Source organism: Strix aluco, chromosome 3 (genome assembly GCF_031877795.1).
Source record: "Strix aluco isolate bStrAlu1 chromosome 3, bStrAlu1.hap1, whole genome shotgun sequence".
Classification (NCBI taxonomy): domain Eukaryota; kingdom Metazoa; phylum Chordata; class Aves; order Strigiformes; family Strigidae; genus Strix; species Strix aluco.
Genome location: NC_133933.1, coordinates 100,448,572 through 100,471,652, shown reverse-complemented (window position 1 = coordinate 100,471,652; position 23,081 = coordinate 100,448,572). Strand labels below are relative to the sequence as shown.

The 23,081-nt window shown below is 35.6% G+C and overlaps 1 protein-coding gene across 7 annotated transcripts in view; it reads left to right on the top strand.

Annotated features, from left to right (window-relative positions):
• Nucleotides 1-23,081, top strand: part of ADGRB3 (adhesion G protein-coupled receptor B3) — a 482,454-nt gene that overhangs the window by 235,758 nt on the left and 223,615 nt on the right. For all 7 annotated transcript variants that reach the window (XM_074819823.1, XM_074819824.1, XM_074819825.1 and 4 more), the window contains 3 exons: nt 71-265; nt 6,653-6,721; nt 11,615-11,723. In XM_074819823.1, the coding sequence (XP_074675924.1) occupies nt 71-265; nt 6,653-6,721; nt 11,615-11,723 (373 nt within the window). The remainder of the gene's footprint in view (nt 1-70; nt 266-6,652; nt 6,722-11,614; nt 11,724-23,081) is intronic.

Sequence of the window (23,081 nt, the reverse complement as noted above, 5' to 3'; positions counted from 1 at the left end):
TGTTTAGAATTTATCATACCTTTTTCTCAATAAAGTAGGTTCTGATACTCATTTTGTTCTTCTGCTACAGATTAAAGAGCACCTTGCCAAGGGACAGAGGATGCTGGCTGGTGATGGCATGTCCCAAGTAACCAAGACACTATTGGATTTAACTCAGAGGAAAAACTTTTATGCAGGGGACCTTCTTATTTCTGTGGAAATTCTCAGAAATGTTACAGACACATTTAAAAGAGCAAGTTATATCCCTGCATCTGATGGGGTACAGGTAAGAGAAACACTGTAAAGGTAATGTTTCAATTGATGGAGTTCATGTCAGTATACTGCATGTCACCTATTTTACCCACTGAGAAAACTAAATCTTCTGAATGATAGACCTAAACATTGTTCACTTAATACTAAGATACAAGTGTAAAATAGGAAGTCAGCTACATTTAATGAGACAAATATCCAAAACAAGACAGCAATTGAAAAATGTAAAATCCTTGCTTTGTAAAATTTTCAGTATCTTTCTCTTTCAAGGTTTGGTTTGATTGATAGGGGTGTGTTGGTATTTTGCTGCACTAAGCAATTTGCTAGTGTTGTTTGTTCTAGTTCATTTCAGTTCAAAAATATATCCCAGCATTTAGGTATGTAATTCTGGCATTGCTTCTTCAGTTCAAATAAATAAAGCTCATTAGAAGTGCACAGGAGTGATGCATAGTAAGTTTAATACAAGTCTTCCATTTCACATGTTAGATTAACTCTTCCTGTGCAAGATGCTAATTAAAATACTATCAGAGATACAACCACTATAATTATTTCTACATAATGGGCTGCACAGCTCATTGTGTAATGTTCATTAAAATAAATATTTCACAGGGCTTCCAGATCAGGATATTGGTTTCATCTATACCTGAGAATTTTAGACACTTTTCAAAGACTGTAGATGCACTGAAAAAGAATACTAAGAAGGTAGATATATATATTATTTATGAAAAAGAGAGTTTCATGATCATTCATAAATTCATAATAAGGTTATTAATGCAGGTCATGTGTACATATTTGTTTGTGTAAAGGTAAGCATAGATTATAAATATGCTTTGGAATATATGCATACAGATAAATGGAGGTATTTTGGAGAAGATAATTTTTTCCATAGTTAAGTTTTCAAGATCTTGCTATTATATTTTCAGTTTTCTTGTTTTTCTTTCCACAAAGAAAAATAAACTTCTATATAAAACCATTTCTTTTGTTGCCCTGTAGCCAGCTGAAAGTAACATCTTTTGAACAGTGCTTTTCTAAAAGTATTCTGGCTGGACAATCCTTTTTTTTTTTTTTTTTTAATTGTATAAGAGTCAATATATTTTCCTACTTTCAGTGAGTTTTCCTATTAAACAGGGTGTTATTTACTGAAAATTTTTCATGCATTCAACAGTTTGACAGCCCAATGTGACTTTTCATGATTCACAGGCACAACAGAAATCTGTGGTAGAACCAGCCTTGAGAAACTGCTTGGCACAAGTGATTTTGTTCATGGGCTTAGTAGATAGGGTCATTTGCACTTTACATACATTAGAGAGAATTTGATTCTTTTCCCACTAATGACAGTGCCAAAAGTTCTGTTCCCTTCAGCAGTGTAGAGCTGTTTCCAAATTATGTAATAGTATTCTGTCAGAATTTGGCAAAATGATTAGTACAATTTTAATAATTTTTGATTAATCAATTTGAAGTGAAGAAATGAGAAAAGGCAAAAATTGGTAAACCGTATTGTGAATGAAATAAGGCAGGATTTCTCAAACAAAATAACTACCCGTATTTCAGGATTTGGACCTAAATAACAAGAGCTCTTAAATCCTGCTGTTAAAAAGGCACTGAAACTGAAAAAAAAAATTAACGAATTGCAAGCTAAGGTAAAATCTAAAAACCAGTGCATAGTGTTCAGGAAAGTGTGTGAAATCAGAATGAAGCATCTGTTTTGCACAGGGGATATACTAAGCAATGTTCCTGTTACTGACATCTGATGATATAAAATTAAATCCTGGCTCAGTAACATCAGTTTAAAGTGACAAAAAAGTTAAAATTAAATTAATTTGCACAAAAATACCAAAATTATTCTTTCTGAGGAAGCTCTGTGTGGTGTTCTAATTAATTCCATTCTATTCTTTGCACTAGATAAAGAGTATAATTTCTTAGATGTCGAGTTTTTCTTTTAAACAAATTCTCAGAAAAGCATGAGTGAGATTTAAAATCCCTGAAAATAATAATTTATCATTTTCTATGATATCTGAAAAGTAGATTATTAATTATGGGTAACCGTATTTTTTGAAGGTCCATTAAAAAAAACCCACACCTCAGCCTCCTTTAAAACTGAGAAAGGAAAAATATATAAGTCTGAGTATATTTGTTTCTTATACATTCCATCTATCTGGATAGTTCATCTACTGTCTGCAATCTCCGGCTTATATCCAGTATTAATATTCATGAATAGTGCAAAAGTTGTGATTCAGAGACTCCATAACAAAAAGAATGAACAGAAAAGTGAGATCAAATTTGAAAATTTCAGGCTAATTACTCAAAATGAAGATGGCACTACCTGATATAATGCATAGAAAAAGCCACATCTTTAGGCAGACACATACCAAGAGCAAAACAAGGCTTCTAAAATATGTGTCTAATTATTTATTATATGACTGTTTTTCTTTTTGCATATTTTAACCTATTTTGCATATTTTAACATTTTTTGCAAATTTTTTTTTTTTTTTTTTTGCAACAATATTTATGTATACATTGCATATACAGTGTCAGGAAGAAAAATAACCATGTATGAGGCAGTTAAACAATATGGAAGGTATCCTGCATCAGTGGCTGAAAATAGCAGTATAGTAGCAGAAATAGCAAAAAACAAGAGTTATGCAATTATTCTACAAGCAACGTCTTTCTCTTAGTATGGGAATTACTTTAAAATACACTATGTAGATACACTTAGGCTATGAGGTGGCTACTGTGCTATTACTTGTGTAAGAAGTATGCTACCTGGAAGATAATTAACATTTTAAATAAGCATATTGTAAACAACATTTTGGGACACTTCCCAGAACTGGTCTAAGAGTGCTTGAACTACCTTCTAAGGACAGGATGACAGGAAAGGAACTACCTTTCAGGACAGGATGACAAAGTGACTTGTACAATATCCTGATCCAATGACCACCAGGAAACAAGGTTTCTCCCCAGAGAATTTAGAGCAGTATAATACCATTTATATTAGCCACAGGGACCATTGCTGTCAGTCATGGATTAACAGGATTGCCCAATGCTTTTTTCCCCCCACCTTCCCCCTCCCAGACACACACTCCCTATGCTGAAGTCCAAAAGTGGAGGTGACTTAAGGCTATCCATTAATTCGTCCTAGGGAGGAATTCTTCTCTAGCTGTATAAAAGGATTTATGACAGCTTTATTCCTGCAGAGAGGGTCAAAGAACTTGGACTGGAACAGAGAACTGCAACCATTGTATTACAGAAGAAAAAGATTGAAAGGAAGGAAATTAAATTAGGAAAACATAATTGTCCATTCCCAACTATAACTGACATTATCCTGAGAAAAGCCTGGGTAAAAATAAAGGACGTAAAAATTTGGCCCTGGCTGTCACAACATTTTCTATACTGGCCAGTTCAGTAATACATAAGCCTTGCCATGAAAGGAAAGAGCTTGATTCTACAAGGGGGTCTGTCATTTACTGCAGTAATACCATGAGATCACATCCATAATGCTTCTAAAATTTACCCTTCATACCTGTCAATCATTTTACTAAAGGGCAATGTTGTTTCTTGCAGCATTAATGCAATGAACAAGAGAATAGTCAAAGCAGGTGAAAGACTTTTTAACCGCTGTTTCTCTGTCACATTTTTGGAGTTCATCTCATATCTATTCATTATTGAAGCAGCAAAGCCATTTAATAGTCTCTGTCTTTAATTCACAAAGCACCGGTATTCCTGACTGAAAAATCTTCATACATCTCAGTCTTCACTGCTACCATAGATATGACATCAACCAGAGGTAGAAATAGAGGAAAAAAGATCTCAAGAAGCAAGATATTCTTGTCACTAGGTTCATATACACTATTTATGGTTTATTGGCAAGTACAAAGTACATATTAAATCAATTATTGATCGTCTTTTGTTTGTGCTTGAGTCTAGAATTATTTATAAACTTTTTCACATATATTTCTATTAATTATTGATCATTTTAATGCTTTCATGTAACTAAAATAAACACAAGATTAAATGAACACATAACATTATTAGCAAAACCATGTCATTTATCATCTACAAGAAACACGTATACCTACTGAGTGATTTTCAGGCGATCTAGGCTACTCTCAGATAGATCTCATTACATGGGCATGGACACTTTTGCAATTAAGGGTTAGACTGTTTCTGCAGGGGAGTCAGTGGCTGCAATGTAGTGCAAAACTAGCTTTGAACCAGCTTCTTAGTATGATAAATTATCCCACGCTGAGCTCCGTGCTGCTGCAGATAGACTACTGCTGGCACCCTAACAGGTTAAAGTTAGCTAAGATTTCTGTCCACTGCATCTCCACAGTATTACACTGGAAGAACACAGAACTATCATGCTTTTAAAAGTGTTTTCCTAAGGCCAACCCTACCTAGCAGAACTCTTTGACAAAATCATAATGTCCTAGAGTAGATGTGGTTATAGTGCCGTGCAACTGCTTTGGCCAGTATGGTGTATTTTACTTGGGGGACCAATAAAGCTATACATTTTTCCTAGCTGAAATTGCATTTACACAATTATGATTTCCCAACCAGGTTAAACTGGCAAATCCTAAATTATGGAGAATACTAAATTACTCTTTTAAGTATGCTTTATTTTGCATGAAAGGTATTCTTGGTATATAAGCAATATGTAGCTACATTTTACTCTTCTTATCTTCAGTTTAACTGGAAATTTCCCTTCTGTATCACTGCAAATTGGATCAAACAATGAGAACATTTTTCTTTCATGTCCTGTCTTTAATCCTCATCATCCCACCCCAATGCATACTTGTCATTTTCACAGGAACTTGCTGAGCCATTTCCTTTCTTTTCATGAAGTTTTGTGTCACTGAAGCTTATGGATATTTTGTTACTGACTTCAGTGAGAGAAGAATTGTGCCCTCATTAATGTACAGGATTATTTTGTCCAAGTTCACCAAAGTGTCAGTCACAGCTATGTTAAATTTTCCAAGTTAAAGCAATTTTTATCCATGTAGATTTTATGGTTAGCATAATTAACTTCCTAATGATGAGGCAAAGATGGATCCTCTCACTTGCCAAATAGTTACTGTTAGGACAGTATTAAACTGGTAAAAATATTTTTATGTAAAAATAATTTTCATGTAAAAAATAGTTTTCACAAGTTTTATTTGATTTTGTATCCTACAATGTTATACTTATATGGTTGTGAGACACCTAAAAAGTCCACAATATTTTGAAATTAATGTCTTTTCAAGCACAACCACAGTATCCATAGTACACTAAGGTTGGAAGTTATTTCTGATCTCAATTTATTCACTATGCAGTCGAATGCTTTGTACTTTTATTAAACAGTAAGTTAAAGTTACTTCTTGTTTAAACCTTATTTAAGCCCTATTTATCCCCCCAAAATGGCTAAAAGTAAGTGCAGGTGAGGGAACGATTGTTAATCTGAGTTCCAATAGGGTCCTATGGTTGGTATTCCACTAAAAGGTTTTTTCAGAGGTTGTGAGGATCTTAATTGCACTCTTCAGCTAAGGTCAGTGGAAACTACATGTATCTTTTATGAAGGAACAGATAAATTATAATTGACAGTCTGTAGCCAAAATTGACATTCTGCACAAAAAGTGATACAGAACTGAGAAGAACAGACTGCACAAATTCTTAGCTTACAAAGGTGAAGAAGTTGGGAAATCAAACTGATAGAGAGAGCAGACAAAATTAGAAAGGAAAATTCTCCAAAAACACTTGTAAGAAAGTGATTTTTTTAAATGCTTGATTTAATGCATGATTAAAAAACTAAATGCTAAATGTTTTTTTCGTTATGGTTAAATGAATAGGAGAATCAGATAAAGAGATTAACAGTTTAGCGTCAAAGAAATAGAAATTAATTATTAATTTTCTGTTGAAATTATTAAAAGAACAAAGGCAAATGTAACTTCTAAAAAGTAAGATACACCTGGTCAATAAAATACCACAGTATACCCTATTTATGGTCATTAAACATCGTTTTCATGTTTTGAATAGAAACTAGTGACCCTGAGCCTAGTGTTTTCATAGTATACTTTGTCTATTTGAAAATATGTAGTTGTCTAGTTTCTAGAATGAGAGCAATTTGAAAATAGCACACCATCACATTTAGAAGTTTAGCAAGTTTAAAACAGTTTTTATTTTATACAAAGCAGTAGTATGGAACCTGATTATATGGCCAGAAATGAACAATTAACCATAAAATATATGTGCTCTTTTATCAGTCTAATATATTATTTTGTTGTCTCATCTCTTCCACTGACAGAAAATATGCTGCAGAATTGCATCTGTAATAGAGAAAGGAAAACTTTCTTAGCATCAACTTAAGGATATGACTGTTTCTGTCATTGAAAGTAATTCTACTTTGACTTCTGTTTAATTGATTTTTCAGAACTTCTTTCAAATCATTAGTAACCTCTTAGATGAAGAAAATAAAGAGAAATGGGAAGATGCGCAACAGGTAAGATTTACATTTTGTAACTCATCAATTTAAAAAATTGAAAACTGTATTTTGACATTCACTGCATCAGAATCCACACATTATTTCAGTAAGTCATGATAAAGTGGAATGTATGGTTTCAAAAATCAGGTTAAATATACACCCTCCTGTAGATGAAAGGAAATCCTAAGTGAGACAATATTTTGGAAATAGCTGATCCTTTTCAAAAAGGAGTAATTCCAGAACCCATTGGCTAATTCCTTAGATTAAAATTATATAAGAATATAAGGTGCTTCTCTTGATCAACAGATTTCCATTGCATTCCATGGTATTACTCATTATGTCTTTCTTTTTGATGTTGTATGAAATACATATGAAAGCTGAGAAATGCTACTAAAGGCTAGCTGCAATGATGTTTTTATTAAACAGAACACGTCAGAACTCACCTAAAGAACTCATACAACACCACCAAAGAACTTACAGAAATCTAAGCAATAGACCTTTTTTAAAAGGTTGTATTTATAAGAACAATTCTGATCCTTAAAACTGACGAATTTCAGGACTAAGTTAGATATTGTGATAGTACTTTGTAAAATAGTAAAGTCTAACAAAAATCATTAATTTATAACAGAAGAGTTTAAAATCCAAATGAAACCATTTTTTTTGCTGGCATATATGTATTTTCTACTTGCCTATACCAAGAGCATTTTGAGACAATGTTACATTCTACCACAGAACTACCAAATCTGTTCCAATACAAGTAACAGTGACAATGGGGATGAACAGATAATTATGTACAGAGAAAAAATTATGGAGGTAGTCAAAAGCAGTGAAACATTTCTATATGAAGAATGATTAAATCAAGCAGATATTTCAGTATGGAAAAAAGTCAGCTGCGCTTATGTGCAATAGAAGTTTTTAAAATAAGGAGTGGATTGAAGAATGTGATGCAGGAATGACTAATCTATTCACTCATATTTCTTGTAAAATAAATAAAGGATATGAAATAGTGGCAGGTTCAGAGTGAATACTAGGAGATACTTTTTATACAGAAAGTCAGATTGCAGAACTTCTTGTCACTGAAAGTACATGAGTTAAAAAGGTAAATAGACAATGAAAGAAAAGTCCGTATAGGACTGGTCATGGAAAGATCCTGGTTTTGCTTAAAGAAGTTTTTTGGGAAAAAAAAAGTGCTAAAAGCTGGGCAAGAATTCCAAATGAAGTATCACTATGTGCATGCTCCTTTATACTCTTCCTTAGAAATCTATTTGCCACTGTCAAAGGCAAGAAAATACATTACATAGATCTTTGGTCTGCTCTTGTATGGTTATTGCCACTGTGTTACATAGATACTTGAAATTTACTCACTTTTAATGTGATTCTCAGTAAATCACTAGATTTTTGAAGATCTTTGAAGCTATTTAACTTCAATTTTGTATGTTCATCTTTGTAATATGACTAAGAAAGGGAAGATCAGGACTTTTTGTTACCAATTCAAACCTTATGGTAGCCATATGATGCTGCAGCTGACCCATTGTAATTTAGCCAGCAATTGTATTTTTCTTTTGTTGTTTTTCTTTTTCTCTGTGTAAGAGCCAGCTACAAAAATAGACTAAGTATGTCATTTTCTCTAGTGGTGATGGATGGAAGCAGCAAAAACACACGTATGTGGGCAGTTTCTATAAACAGCACCAAGATTAAGGAACCAATATTAAGCAACTATTTTAGCCTCACTAATGAACAGACAGAATACCACTCCTTATGTTATCAGTCTTGTCATCTTCTACCTCCCCCCTGACTGCTTGTCCATGCCATGTCCACCACATGTCCCACAAAGATCAGGGGATGTCACCTGAGAGGAAATGGTGAGAACATGGAGGTAAAAGAGGGAACAGCAAATTACCAGTTCTCACCCCTCAGTGCTCCTGGTAGAAGAAGCAGTGTTGAAAAAGGGAGAGGAGACAAGTTATTTCTACTTTTCTGTAGCTCGTTCTCTCTGCCTGGTAATTTGTTGTCTTGTAGACCTGAGTACATCACTGGTAGGCAGGCAGGAACCCAACCAAGCACCAAGATGAGCTGAACGCAGGAGTACCGGGACCATAGCTACCTGGTAACAAAGCTGGGGAATTCACTAAATCTTAGACTCCTGAGCTATGGCACCCAAAATAACTATACCACTGGTCTTGTTACTGTTCTTGGGCAGTTACACAAGCAATCTCAAAACAACTATTGAAACAAGTAGCTCTTTGTACTGGCTAGGAAGGGTGAGCTGGACTCCTAAGTACACCTAAAATTATTTTTTTCCTTCAGTGTTGAAAACAAAAACTTTTTCTATACAAAATATTATTTTCTATCGTATTTTGGATAAAACACTGAAACATTATGGTTAAATAGTATTTGATTTTAAAACAGAAACAGTATTATTTGAAATTACTACATCCTGTGCAAAGACTTTTTTAGTTTTTATGTCAAAATCGAGATAGGAATTGAACTTGAAAAGAATGTGCATAAGTCATTATGTGCTGTGAATGCAATCTAGTGCAAACACTATTGACTCATTAAAAAAGAGTAAAGGTGATTCTGTTTCCTATTCAGCCACTCAGCTGCCTTTTTTTTTTTTTGGTAATGAAACATGACAAACCAAGGGGCAGTCCAACCAACATTTTTTACCAACTTGCATGGTTTTCTTGAACTCCACAGCTACTGTTAGCATAGCACTCTTAGCCTCTTTTCTGGATTCTTTGCTGGAAAGAAAATCTTACTCACTGTCAGCAAACTGCTGACTTTCTATCAAGTATACAGCTGCAATGCCTCAGCACATCCTTTTTTCTAGATTAAATGCCAGCAGTTGATACCATTAATTACAGGTTATATAGCATTCAGATGAGCAGCACTCACTTTAATACTTGCTTTTGTTAAAGAGTACAATGCGTAAATTTATATTGGTGTTTCAAAACACAGGAGCTATTCTGCATATTTTTCATCACCATCTGTTGGCATCCTATTGATTAACCAGTACTTCAGATATAAAAAATGAAGAGTACCTCTATAACACTGACTGTTCAACAGTTTCTGCTGAAGTTATTACTATAAAATTTTATGTGCAAGAACTAGGGTGAAAAAATCTTTTCACTGAAATTTATCCTTAGTACACAATCTGGGAGTATGTGTGCTCTGAATGAGATGGATGCAAAACCCACACTTACTACATCAGTAACTTATAATTAGAAAAATGGAAGTTAAGTCTCCTTCACGTGAAGCAGCATTTGCAACCTGTTAGGATCATAAATGTATCAACAATTTATTAATAGAAATGGTTTTTCTGCCCTAATTTTTATAAAAAGATCAATGTAGAAAATGAAGCACATTGTGAAATTCTCTATCCTGAACAGAGCAGCTATGGATATAGACAGATAAAGCAAATGAAGATGGAGTGCAGCATGCTGGAATTTATAGTCTCTATAGGCATGTTTTTAGAGTCTGTAGTCCCAGCAGTGGAAAGAATGGGTTGAATGTTGCTCATAAAGTGAAATTTGGACATCTCACTGATATGAAGAAAAAGCATCATGAACAGGTCATCCGTGCTTTTTCTATTGCAAAATACTGTATTGCTGAAAATTGTCCTGTTCATATCAGGCCATAACAACAAAAAAATTATTTTACATGTATGTGATGTGAGCAGAATTTTTAAGGTTATTAATAACTGTTTTGACCCTCAATGCAGTTTTGATGATGCATCATTATTCTTAAATATAACAATTTTTGATGTTTTTGTGATCATAGTAGCTTACAGCTTTGCAAATAGATTACATTTCTTGGAAATGTGCTTGTCCTTGCCAATTTGAAAGTCATATTGAGAGACTGCATTAGCAATGCAAAGGTGACTGCAATTTATCTTAGTTTACTGTGCCCAGTTCTGGGGTCCCCAGTATAAGACATGGATGCAATGCAATGAGCCCAGCAAAGAACCATGAAGATGTGTAGGGGACTGGAACATCTGATATGCAAGGAGAAGCTCAAAGAGCTGACACTATTTTGCTTGGAAAAGAGAAAGCTCAGTAGGGATCCAGTCAATGTTAAAAATTCCTGAGGGGGGAGAGTAAAGAAGACTGAGCCAGACTCTTCTCTGTGGTGTCCAGTGACGGAACAAGAAGCAAGGGGCAAAAATTAAAATACAGCAAATTCCATTGAAATATAAGAAAAACCTTTTCACTGTGAGAGTGATTGAATCCTAGAACATGTTGCACAGATAGGATCTGGGTTCTCCATCCTGGGAAATGTTCAAAATCCAACTGGATGTAGTCCTGGGAAACCTGCTAGAGCTGATCATGCTCTGAGTAGAGGGTTGAAGTAGATGATCTCCAGAGGTCCCTTCTGACCTCAGCTATTCTATGATTCTACTTCTCCACATCAGCAATGAAAATAGTGTCACCAGTAACAATTTATATTACTTAAATATTGATTAAAGCAACAAAAGTTTATCATGCTGGAGAAGCCATGGTAAGATTTGCATTCAGCTGTTTGTGTCAATAGTTCTGAAGTTATTGAAGATATCTTCCAGAAGAAGGAAAAATATTTTAATTAGAATTATTCTGGAATATGAAATGCTTTAACCATTAATGAAAGTAATGGCCATGTTTTTATAAGTGCAGTGACTTAGAGTAAACATTCCACAGTTCCAGCACAAAGCTGATTTCACACATCTTTATGGGAAGGAGTGTCTATTCACATGAGGATCTAGTGACAAAATGGTTGTTCTACTGTGACAGAAAATGTTTGGTATGGAAACATGGGAAGAGCAGTTTGACTGTTAAATCTTACATTTCTTTTGATAGCATTTAGATTTTATTTGAATTTGCTGCTGTAGAGATTTTGATATTATAATTAACAGCATGTCAAACCTTCCTTTGTTAGATCTATCCAGGCTCAGTGGAGTTAATGCAGGTGATTGAAGATTTTATACACATTGTTGGAATGGGAATGATGGACTTTCAGAATTCATACCTAATGACTGGAAATGTAGGTAAGAAATAGGAATTTCTTCTATCAAATTTATGACCTATTGAAATTGCAAGTATGTACTATAGAGTTGCTGCTTCTATCACAATCTAGATTGGGCTGCTTCTCCTCCTCCAGATTACTTCTGTTGCTTGGTTATCTCCCCTCTGGTTTAAGACACTTGGTATGCCTTACGCATTGGACTTCATAATCGTAACTCAAGATCTAAATGCAAAGTTTCAGGCTCTAAATAAAATTCAGAAAATATTCATCAGAATACTATGAGTCGTAGGTATATGTTAGACATTTCCAGGATATATAGTACTTCAAATGGTAATTTAGAAAATCATGCTAATTAAGATAATAATGATATACTTAATAGTTTGAGAAATGTTAATTTTGTTGACATGATCTCTTTTAATATTCTGTTCTCCCAAAGAACAGTCTTTGCACATACCTTTTGTCATGGTGTGATAATAATCGTGATAAACGGATAAGCAATAATCTAATCTAATTTAAGACTACAGTTTCTTACATCAGTTTTTTGGTGTATGACAGATTCAAAATATTATTCAGATTTATTTTTCAAATTTTGTTTTCTGCACTGGAGAGTGCCAGGCAATATAGTCAAATAATAACAAATATCAAATATGAAGATTCTTAGCAACTGAATTTCACTTATTAGTAGCCATAAATGCTTCTGCAATATCATAGCATTTTATTAAAAATTCAACAACAAAAAATATTTGTTTGAAAAGCTATTTTCTAAGCATTTTGTCTTTGCTTAGTATATTCCTTACTCAATTATCTTTGTATAGCTGCACTTCTGTAATACCAGGAAAGTATAAGATAGTTTTATGCCAGGAAAGTATGAGGTAGTTTTATGTCATGAACAAATTCAAAATTTGTGTTTGTCTGATAGCTAAACTTCTGGTGTCAATAAATTCTTTCAGATTTTCAGTTAGCATCTTCCTGCATCTATGTCAGTCAGTTCTTCAGCAATTCAGTAGAATTAGTTAGAAAATATAGTCATTTAGAAATTAGTTGGCAGAATAAATCAGGGAAATTGTTAGAATGTCCCTGTTACACTTGTGGTGCAATAGTAAATATTTATTATTCTTATCCGGTTCGTATTTAGATTGACAGCACTGTAAACACTAGCCCCTGTAAGGCACAGCCTTGTATTGGAGACATGTCAAAGAACTCACCAAAAAGAACTCTGGCAGTCTTAAAATGTTTAAAACATTTCAGTAGGCAATATGGGGAACTTTAGCTTTAAACCAGTGATTTATTATTTCTGTTGTTTACTGTTTGCACTGTAGTACCACTTACAGCTCCTTCCAGTTGTCAGTCCTTCATTATGCTAGACCCTGTACAAATTTATAAAGAAAAGACAGTTTCCTGAAATTCTTGTTCCATGGCCTTTGTATGACAGAATAAAAAGATGAGATTTGAAGAGCACAGCCCATGCTGCTTGGCATGTTGTGCTGCATTCTGATCTGTTTGCCCTCTGAAAAATGTGAAAAAAACACTAGAAAATATTTTCAGAAGATGCATTTAAATAATCTGTGTCTCTACATATTCATGGCTTCAAGTGGGAAACAGCAACAACTTTCCAATTGAATCAGAAACTGTGCTGTGCACTGGCTAGTCTAGATAGCTGCATAATCTTAACAGTCTTTCTTTTGATTATCTTTCTCTTCCCACATATAAGATATATTTAGGCACTCAAGAGTAGGTCTGTTCTTAACTATATAACCATCAAAGGAATAGAAAGAAACTGAGGAAAGTAAAATTAATTTATACATTTATTCTGACTACCTAGCTCTGCGCCTTGACATATTGTGTGAGTTTATTGTCTCTTTGCTCAGTCAGCCATCAAAAAAGGACAAGGTCACTGCTATGCAACTCATTGACCAGAACACTTGAGCTCAGGTGACATGGTGAAATGGGGACTGAAGGTTGTTATCAGCAAGGAGTAATTTCTTATTTTCGCAAAGAAGGAAGGAATGTATCTAGAATAATTCAGTTTTAGTGTAGTTATCCTCAAGGGATTGGCATAACTGTGTCTGATTGGCTACGTACTTGGAACCTAGGGAATGTTTATGTTGATCTCAACTGAGAGGAATGAACTATGAAGTTGTTGTCTTCTCTCAGCATTAATTCTGCTGTATCAACAAGAGTTTAAAAATCTGTGAGATCTTGTTTATAATTTGTAATAACATTCTTGTCATTTAAGTCAGCAAACACATTTCCATGCAAGAAGCAGATATTTGCAGAAAGGAGGCCCAATATGCGTCTTTAAACAGGACTATTCAGTAGTTATTCCATAGTTATTTACCATAAAATATTCCCTCAGCACCTTCAGATATGTATTTTCATTTTCGAATTACTCTACAGTTCAGATATATGAGAAAAAGGATTCAGTACTAAAGATGAACCGCTGCTTCTTGTCAGAAAAAAAAAATCCAGTTCTGTAGCAAATGTCACAGTATTGCACTGAGTTCTTAGTTTGTTTCTGCTAATTTCAGTTAACAGGTTCATTTCTAATTGAACGGCACTATAGTGGTCCATATACGATTTGAACATCTAATTCTGTTTGACAGATATGCTAATCTCCTGAGATCCTCCACAGGTGGAATTTTATTTCCTCTTTCTTTCAAGTCACAGAAGCAAGTAACTGTGGCTTAAAAAATTGCTACACAACAGCCATGCTTAATGACTGTCCATTGTACATCCTCAGCTCATGGCACATGGGAAGTGATGAAAGTTACCTTAACTATATGATAGGCTACACCAAGCTACATTTTTATACATTTGGAAGTAGCTAAGAAGGTCCATGAGGAAAGTTGCCATGCCGCTGTTAAACTTTTCAGTGTAGTGGCTTTTAACTCCCAATTTTTTGTTGCTTCTGAACAAAGCATCAGAAACTGGTTTCAAATCCAGATGATCCAATATCTGATCTTTGGGGTTTATTTAGGCAGCTCAGTCGAATCAAATGCATTTCCATTAAAGCAAGGCCCATCTTCGCTTAGCTGTTGTCTCAAGGATAGAGAATATGCTATGAAAAGATTAACAAATGTAAAAGTAACAATTTCCTTTGATCATGCATGGCTGGGACAGATGGTATTTGTTTTGTGTGCTCTCAGTTCTATATTATATTCCTTTAAGAAATGATTAAGTGAAATAAAACCCTCTGATAGGAGGTGGAAGCCTCCTTCCTCATTCTGCTCCTTCTCCTTCCTCCTCCTCCACCTCCTCCTCCTCCTCAGGACCAGCTGAGCAGGCACAGGAAAAGGATAGTGTGAAAAAACACCTTTTGCTACACACTCAGTCCCTGAATTAGCTGAAAGCACAGGCCCATCTGCAAGGATACAACACGCAGTGGGAGAAAAACTTTCAAGCCATATTACCATTCTGTGTTAACTACTTGCTTTCAGCTTTCTTTGTTTTAAAAGGTGAGTTCCTAATTTCAGATCAAAGAATTAATCTTGGCTTTTAACAGCCTTTTGAACTTTTTTTGGAGAGCTGAAGGCCTAAGAAGATCCACCTCAGGGCTTTGGCTGATTTGGGGTCCCATTGCAGTAAACCATTAAGAGTTCTGAAGAAATGTACTAAAAGGTGGCTGAACTGCTATCAAGAAATATTCATCCTTTAATTTTAAAAAAAATGCTAGACTGAAAAATTGGAGTGCCACAAGCATAACTGTCTTTAAAGGTATAGGTGGAATGTGGAACTGGAAAAAGGGAGCAGTATTAGGAGATAGATATTTCTATGGCAGATTAGTGTTCTTTTGTAAAGGAAAATTTTCCTTCTGTCGTGAAATAAATTTCCTTAAGATCAGCAGCCAAAAAATTGTTGAAGACTCTCTTGTCAAAAATCAAGCTTACAGCTCTTAGAAGATATTAATGAGAATACCAAATAATCTTGAAGTGCAGTGTGTTGTCATGGATGTTATTTGGAACTGACAGAAAATAAACAGAATTTTCAGCATGAAAAAAGCCACTTTTTGTTAATGTTAATTTTATGAATACTGATTGAGTGATCAGTAATGTTCTAAAATATGCAGATATCACAAAGTTATTTAGACTAGTCAAAGACAGGAAAAAACTGAAGATCTCCAGGGGGTATAGCAAAATGAAAAGAATGGGATTTCCACTGGCAGATTAAATTCAGTGTTGACAGAGCATGTAAGAGGGAGTAGTTCAAACCATACATAATGTAGGAACCTAAAAGAATCCAGTAAAATCCCATGGTCCCTTCTGAGCAAAGCTCAGAGAAAAGAACACCATTAGTGTGCAAAAACAGCAGTCTAAAGAAAATACAGATTTTTTTAAAATTTTCAGTAGCCATCACTTGCAATGCTCTTTTCAATTGAGATTATATGTTTGGGATTCATTTTACTTACTTTAAGCATCGCAAAGTTTGCCAAAGTTGCCCTAAGCTTCCTTTATTGTCAAGGGAAACTACTGCTCAGGAGAGCAATTCATACCATCTCAGACATCTAAAGTAAGGGCATGGGTTGCCTTCTGGCAGTTCTTCCACTGGCTACAAAGAGAGCCTGCTGACTAGCTCAGGCTTGAATGATTCATGTCATCTAAAGCAAAGAGGAGTGCTACTTAGTGAGTAAATAAAACCTGCAAACACAGAGGTTCAGTGCTGCATGATAAAAAAAATGACAGATTGTGAACTGGACTGATTAGAACAGATATTTGAGAACAGATTGTTAAAAGGGACTAGATGTACGAAACTGAAAAGTGAATGAAAAGAGAAACTAGGCTGACATCGCTGTTTAATCTTTCTCGTAGGAAAAACAAAGATTCTTAACTAAACTATACATTAGCACATTTAATTATGAAGGAGCATGAGGCCAAGGTCTTAAGAGGTATAAAGTAAAAACAAATAGACATCTATGTGGTGAATGCAGCTAGCTATGATATTATATGAAAAAATGAAGAGGTGTAAGCTGTTATCTCTCTGCTTAAAAACGGCTACTGTGACACTGGTACTCTGATGAGTAATCTGATCCAGTATAGTAACATAAAATTTTTCATTTAAGACTTCATCCTTAGCTGCTTAGATAAGCTTTATAAATGTTGGCAGAGAACAAAGTCTGATTTCTGCCTTCACAGACAGTCTAGGATGCTACAGGAAAGAAAATTATTTTAAAACACTGTCCATTGTTTTGTGTCTTTGCATACTTTCTTGTTCCCCCTTCAATCTTCCATTCCATGTTCATATCCATAAAATTTGTACCAAAAGGTTAAATAATCTTGTAGGCTTATGGAGCATATCTTAAAATTTTCCAGTCCTAGCTAGAGATATGTAGAAATGTTAGTGACCAAAGGAGCTTTCAGAAGATGTACCTACTCTAGGTATAAGACACAAACAATGGTACACCTGCTAAGCTTTGGGAATCCTAGAAAATGAGCAAGCCGGATTTCTGTCTGTTACTGTGGGTTCATTAACCTTTTCCCAAGGTAAGATTTTTAGGTCTTGTAAATTGTAGCTCCTGTTCATACTCTCTAGAAACCTCTCCACATTATAAGGTTTGTTTATTTGTCCTAATGGTATCTGCCTGGTCTGCTTATCTTTTTTTGTATTGGAGTTAGTGATGTGTATCTTAAATGCAGCACTTGAGATCTTCTGACTCATATATCATTAATATTGTACTGGCCTAAAATATACCAAGAGACTGAATTGGTTTTAATGTTTGAAAGGGTCTTTTTTCAAATATATTAAAGACAGAAAATACCCACATCACTGATATTAACTTGTCCAAAGTTGTAAAGAAAATGTCTAAAATTCAGTCAGGAAACAACTATTTCAATAATTACATACATATATACTCAGAATTCATTTGTAATGCAATTACTACTTGTTCTGAGGCTGTGTAGTGCTAAAGCACAGTATTGTGAAGTTTAAAGTGGATATTTTAATAGTTAATAAAAATTGAGGTGGTAATATTTCAACATTTTCTCCCAATAGAAAGAAAATTGGACCTGTCAGACAAATGAAAATGCAAATTCCATAGAATGGCCCAAAACAGCCATTCAGATCTGTTTCTGTCAAGTTATTCCAGAATAACCCATGTTTTCACAAAGCAAAATTTAAGGATACAGCTTTTAAGGACCCACTGTGTGGATTGCACTTCTTATTTTTAAGGTGAACAGGAATCATTCCTTGTAGTGTGTCATATTTAATGTGTAAATACGTCTGTCATGATTAATACAAATATGTTTGGTTTTGTCAAGAACAAATTTTCACAAGGTAAAAATAAAGTGAAACTCGCATGGTTTTGCCATGAAATACATTCCTAATAGATATAAAAACAGAAGTGCCCTTTAATGCATGGAGCCTTTATGTTTTCAGATTTCTACCTAGTTTTTGAATAACTAGTAAAATACACTGCAAAGTAAGCAATATTTAGCTAACAATCTTTTCTTATATTTTAATGCGTAATTTTGCTATATAGACTTTTGCCAGTTTCCATTGTCTAATATCCCATTTCTTCTCAAAACAGCCTAAAAGAGTCAGTGCCCATGATCTTCCTGTTTCAGGCTAGGGTCTGGCTTTTATGACTGTGTCTATAAACATAATTAAAACATAAATTAAACATAAATTTAAAAGGACCAAATGCAGGCTTGAGAACTGTCCCACAGTTGTTCATACTGTTTAATTCCTGGCACCTGTCCAAACAATGTCAATTGAAAAACCAATTGAATGTCAGTTGAAAAACCAGTCCTGGTAGGCATAATTAATGCTTTCCTCTTTGCACTGTGGTACATAGTTGGTCACACTCTGTTCTTGGATAGTGAGCATGATGGTCAGAGCAATTACAAGTTCTGCCTTCTTCGCCCTGTTATTTTCATTCATGACATTGACTCCTGGTCCTAATCCTCTGTTTCACACTCAGATGTAGCCCACCAGTCTTTCCTGCCCCAACTGTTGGCTGAGCAGATGCTCTTCTATGTGACAGTGGGCATCTGTCACATTTCTTTCTTCCCTCCTCAAAAAATGCTTGAACTCCCAAGATTCATACACAGCCAGTGTCACTCTACTGTTTTCCTATTCTTCATTTGCTCAAACCATATATAACAATCTTCTGGTTGCTAAAGGCTACCAAAAGAGACAGTTTTCAGACAAAAGAATAGGAAAGCTACAGAGAAAGATCAATTGGAATCTTTTTTATACCCTTATATACTTCTGTCCCGTATATATTCATATCATTTCCTTTGCAGCAGCCTCAGCAATTCCTTGATCAGATGAATATGATGGTTTTCAGAAGACTCAAACTTTCTACACTGATTAAAGGGGAAAAACTTCATGTACACTTTGAAGGTCTAGCTCATCACAGCATTTGACTTAATGCCTGAAGTAAATGATCGAGAGCTCGTATTTCTTTCTCAATATCAGATAAGCTTATTAAATGATTCACGTTCCCTGAAAACTTAGCTGTGAACAGTGCGTAAAAGACTAGATTTCTTTTTCTCTCTTTTCTAAAACTGCATACTCAGCAATCCTGAGGAAATACAGCTCTCAGTTACTGAAGATTAAAAATTACTACTATCAAGGGAATGTCTATATGAATCTTTATCAAAAAATCTTCACAAATGTGAATAAAAATCTAACTTAATTCTATGACTATATTCGTAGTAGTAGTCATAATTCAGTAGTTAGTTTTATGTATACAATTTATTAATTACCAGCTAAATAAATTAACCATTCAGTATTTTTAAATGGGTGGTATAGGAAACTGAAATAGTCTAAGGTGTTTCCCTTTGCTACCTTATATTAAGTATGGTACAGTGCAGTAAAAGGTTCTAAAAAAAATGGAAACTATAAAACATGCAGACATCCAAGCTTCACAGAATCACAGAATCACAGAATTGTCTAGGTTGGAAAACACCTTGAAGATCATCTAGTCCAACCATTAACCTAGCACTGACAGTTCCCAACTACACCATATCCCTCAGCGATATGTCGCCCCGACTCTTAAACACCTCCAGGGGTGGGGACTCCACCACTGCCCTGGGCAGCCCATTCCAACGCCTAACAACCTGTTCTGTAAAGAAATCCTAATATCTAGTCTAAACCTTCCCTGGCACAACTTGAGGCCATTACCTCTTGTCCTATCGCTTATTACTTGGTTAAAGAGACTCATCCCCAGTTCTCTGCAACCTCCTTTCAGGTAGTTGTAGAGGGCGATGAGGTCTCCCCTCAGCCTCCTCTTCTCCAGACTAAACAACCCCAGTTCCCTCAGCCGCTCCTCGTACGACATGTGCTCCAGACCCTTCACCAGCTTCGTTGCCCTTCTTTGGACACAGTCGAGTAATTCAATGTCCTTTTTGTAGTGAGGGGCCCAAAACTGAACACAGTAATCGAGGTGCAGCCTCACCAGCGCTGAGTACAGGGGTAAGATCACTTCCCTGTCCCTGCTGGCCATGCTATTTCTGATGCAAGCCAGGATGCCATTGGCCTTCTTGGCCACCTGGGCACACTGCTGGCTCATGTTCAGCTGGCTGTCAATCAACACCCCTAGGTCCCTCTCTGACTGGCAGCTCTCCAGCCACTCCTCCCCAAGCCTGTAGCGCTGCTGGGGGTTGTTGTGACTGAAGTGCAGAACCCGGCATTTGGCCTTATTGAAACTCATACAGTTGGCCTTAGCCCATCGCTCCAGCCTGTCCAGATCTCTCTGCAGAGCCTCCCTACCCTCGAGCAGATCAACACTCCCACCCAACTTGGTGTCATCTGCAAACTTACTGAGGGTGCACTTGATCCCCTCGTCTAGATCATCAGTAAAGATGTTAAACAGGAGTGGCCCCAAAACCGAGCCCTGGGGGACACCACTCGTGGCCGGCTGCTAACCGGATTTAACTCTGTTCACCACAACTCTTTGGGCTCAGCCATCCAGCCAGTTTTTTACCCAGCAAAGTGTGTGCCCATCCAAGCCGCAAGCAGCCATTTTTGCCAGGAGAATGCTGTGGGAAACGGTGTCAAAGGCCTTACTGAAGTCAAGGTAAACTACATCCACAGCCTTTCCCTCATCCAATAAGCAGGTCGCCCTGTCATAGAAGGAGATCAGGTTTGTCAAGCAGGACCTGCCTTTCATAAACCCATGCTGACTGGGCCTGATCATCTGGTTGTCTCGCATGTGTTGTATGATGGTACTCAGGATGAGCTGCTCCATCAGCTTCCCGGGCACCGAAGTCAAGCTGACAGGCCTGTAATTTCCATCTAATTTAAAAAAAAAAAAGCCTGCAACTGAAACAGAAAGCAGTGTCAGCAGCCATTTGTGGAATTAACTTTTTACATCATTTAGGTATATGTATCTTAGATTCTTGTATAATTCCTAAATTTCTACCTCTGTAAACTCTTTTCTGTTTATAGACCCCTTTTTACATGAGCAATTAAAATCTGGTGTTTTCCAGAGGAATCATCTTGTTTATGACAGGCCATTTTTTAACAGGTGCACTTTGTTGCCCTGAGAAATCAAGTATCTGAGTTTATTTGCTCATTTTTCTCAGACAACTGCATCTTTAGGTGACTCCCAACAATTTCCAAGTAGAATGAGGTTGAAGGGGATAGAAATTAAGAGTCTGTGGTGGTAGCTTTGATTTAATGGACTAAATACACAGCCAAGAGAGTATTATAATTTCATATTAAGGTAGTGCCAAGAGGCAACAATCATATTCAGTGAATTATAGTGTCAAGGTATTCCAGACAATACAGTCCTCCCTTTAAGCAGGGGAGGCACCGGAGTTTCACAGTACAATAAAAAGATGCAATTCTACACAGACTGATGACTCATTCTGGAATTTTGTGTCCCTGTAAGGTAGTCAACACATGAGTGTCCAGCCATTGTCTGGTGGTACATCAGCTAGAGGTGGTCAGCTAGAAATGGTGTGGCTAAGTACAGCAGTGTAGATAGCAAAGTTCGCCCTCATTTTTAATGAATTCTACAGGGTTTTGTTACTTACTCACTACTGAAAATGAAAGAAGGAAAATTAAATCAAATTACAGGGAAAGCCTACAAAATATAAATTAGTTAAAATAGTAATAAAACCAAGGAATCATACTTTCAGCTGGTAAAAGCTAACAAAAGTCAGTGGATTTCCTATCCAGAGTCACTGATTTCCTATCAGAGACTCTGGAGTCAACAGACAATATTGCTTAAAAAGACTTAGCTATTAAATCTGCTTGTTACTTGCAGTGTGTCAGAGATAGGTCTATTACCCAAAAATGAACTCCATTGTGAATGTGGCAGTCGCATGGTTTATACCAAGCTAAGGATGTGACCTACCAGCCACCAAAGTTTGTTTCCATTTTCTGGCTTTTCAGAGGGAAAAAAAAAAAAAAAGTATTAAAAAAAACCAAACGAAACCACCAAACCAAAAAAAAAAAAACAACCAAACCAACAAACCAACAACAAAAGCAAACAGAAGAAAAAACAGAAAAGGGAGGGAAAGAACTTCTGTCTAGAATATGAGACAAATTGACCTGCCATGGAGAAAAAGTATATGATTTCCTCAGTGATGAATGTAGGTTTTAATTCCAAATAGCAGTACAGATCTGCATCTTTGAAACTGCATAGCCTGAAAGTTATGTAACAGTTGAGTTAACAAACTGGATAAGCATTTTCCATTTTTCAAGTCAGTTTTGTGAGAGTGTTAGTGGATTATTAATATGAGAGAAAAGCATTTTTATGGTAAATAATTATTTTGGCAGTGGAACTGTAAGATATTGTTAAGATCAAACTTCAAAGCCATGTAAACATATGCAGATATAATTCTGAGTAATTATGTTTGTGCCTGTATAATTTATTATTTTTTTTTAATTTAGAAAGTTTGACTTCAGTATATGGACCAAAGATACTAGGTATATCTCCGCAATCCTGTTAAGATTCAGTTAAGATCAGATTGTATAATGGTAACAGGGTCAGTAAAATCAGTTCAAAGCATCCCAAAGTTTTGCTAAAATCTAAAACAGGTTCTGAAAGTTATGAAGTATCTTTTGTGCCTTGTGATTTCTGAACCCATAACTTCACTCATTCCATGAGTTTTGTTTTGTGTTCTCTTGACTTCAGCTGTGAGTTTTAGGACCCTATTTGCTTTTCTGGCTCAAGGCTGAGATAGAGGATCTTTGATAATATTTGTGATATAAATCATTCTACTCTGATTGAATATAGCTTTTTTCCACCTTGGAAAATTTCAGGAGGAACTCTGTAAAAGACTATTTTCTTTTTTTTTTTTTTTTTTTCTTTCTTTTTTCTTTCTCTAAGTCTCCTTTACCGTAGGAAGAAGAACTTTTTCTCACTCAAAAAATGTGGTACAGCTCTGTGGCCTGCTGTGTTCAAATGGTACTAGATGCAAGGAGCACAAAT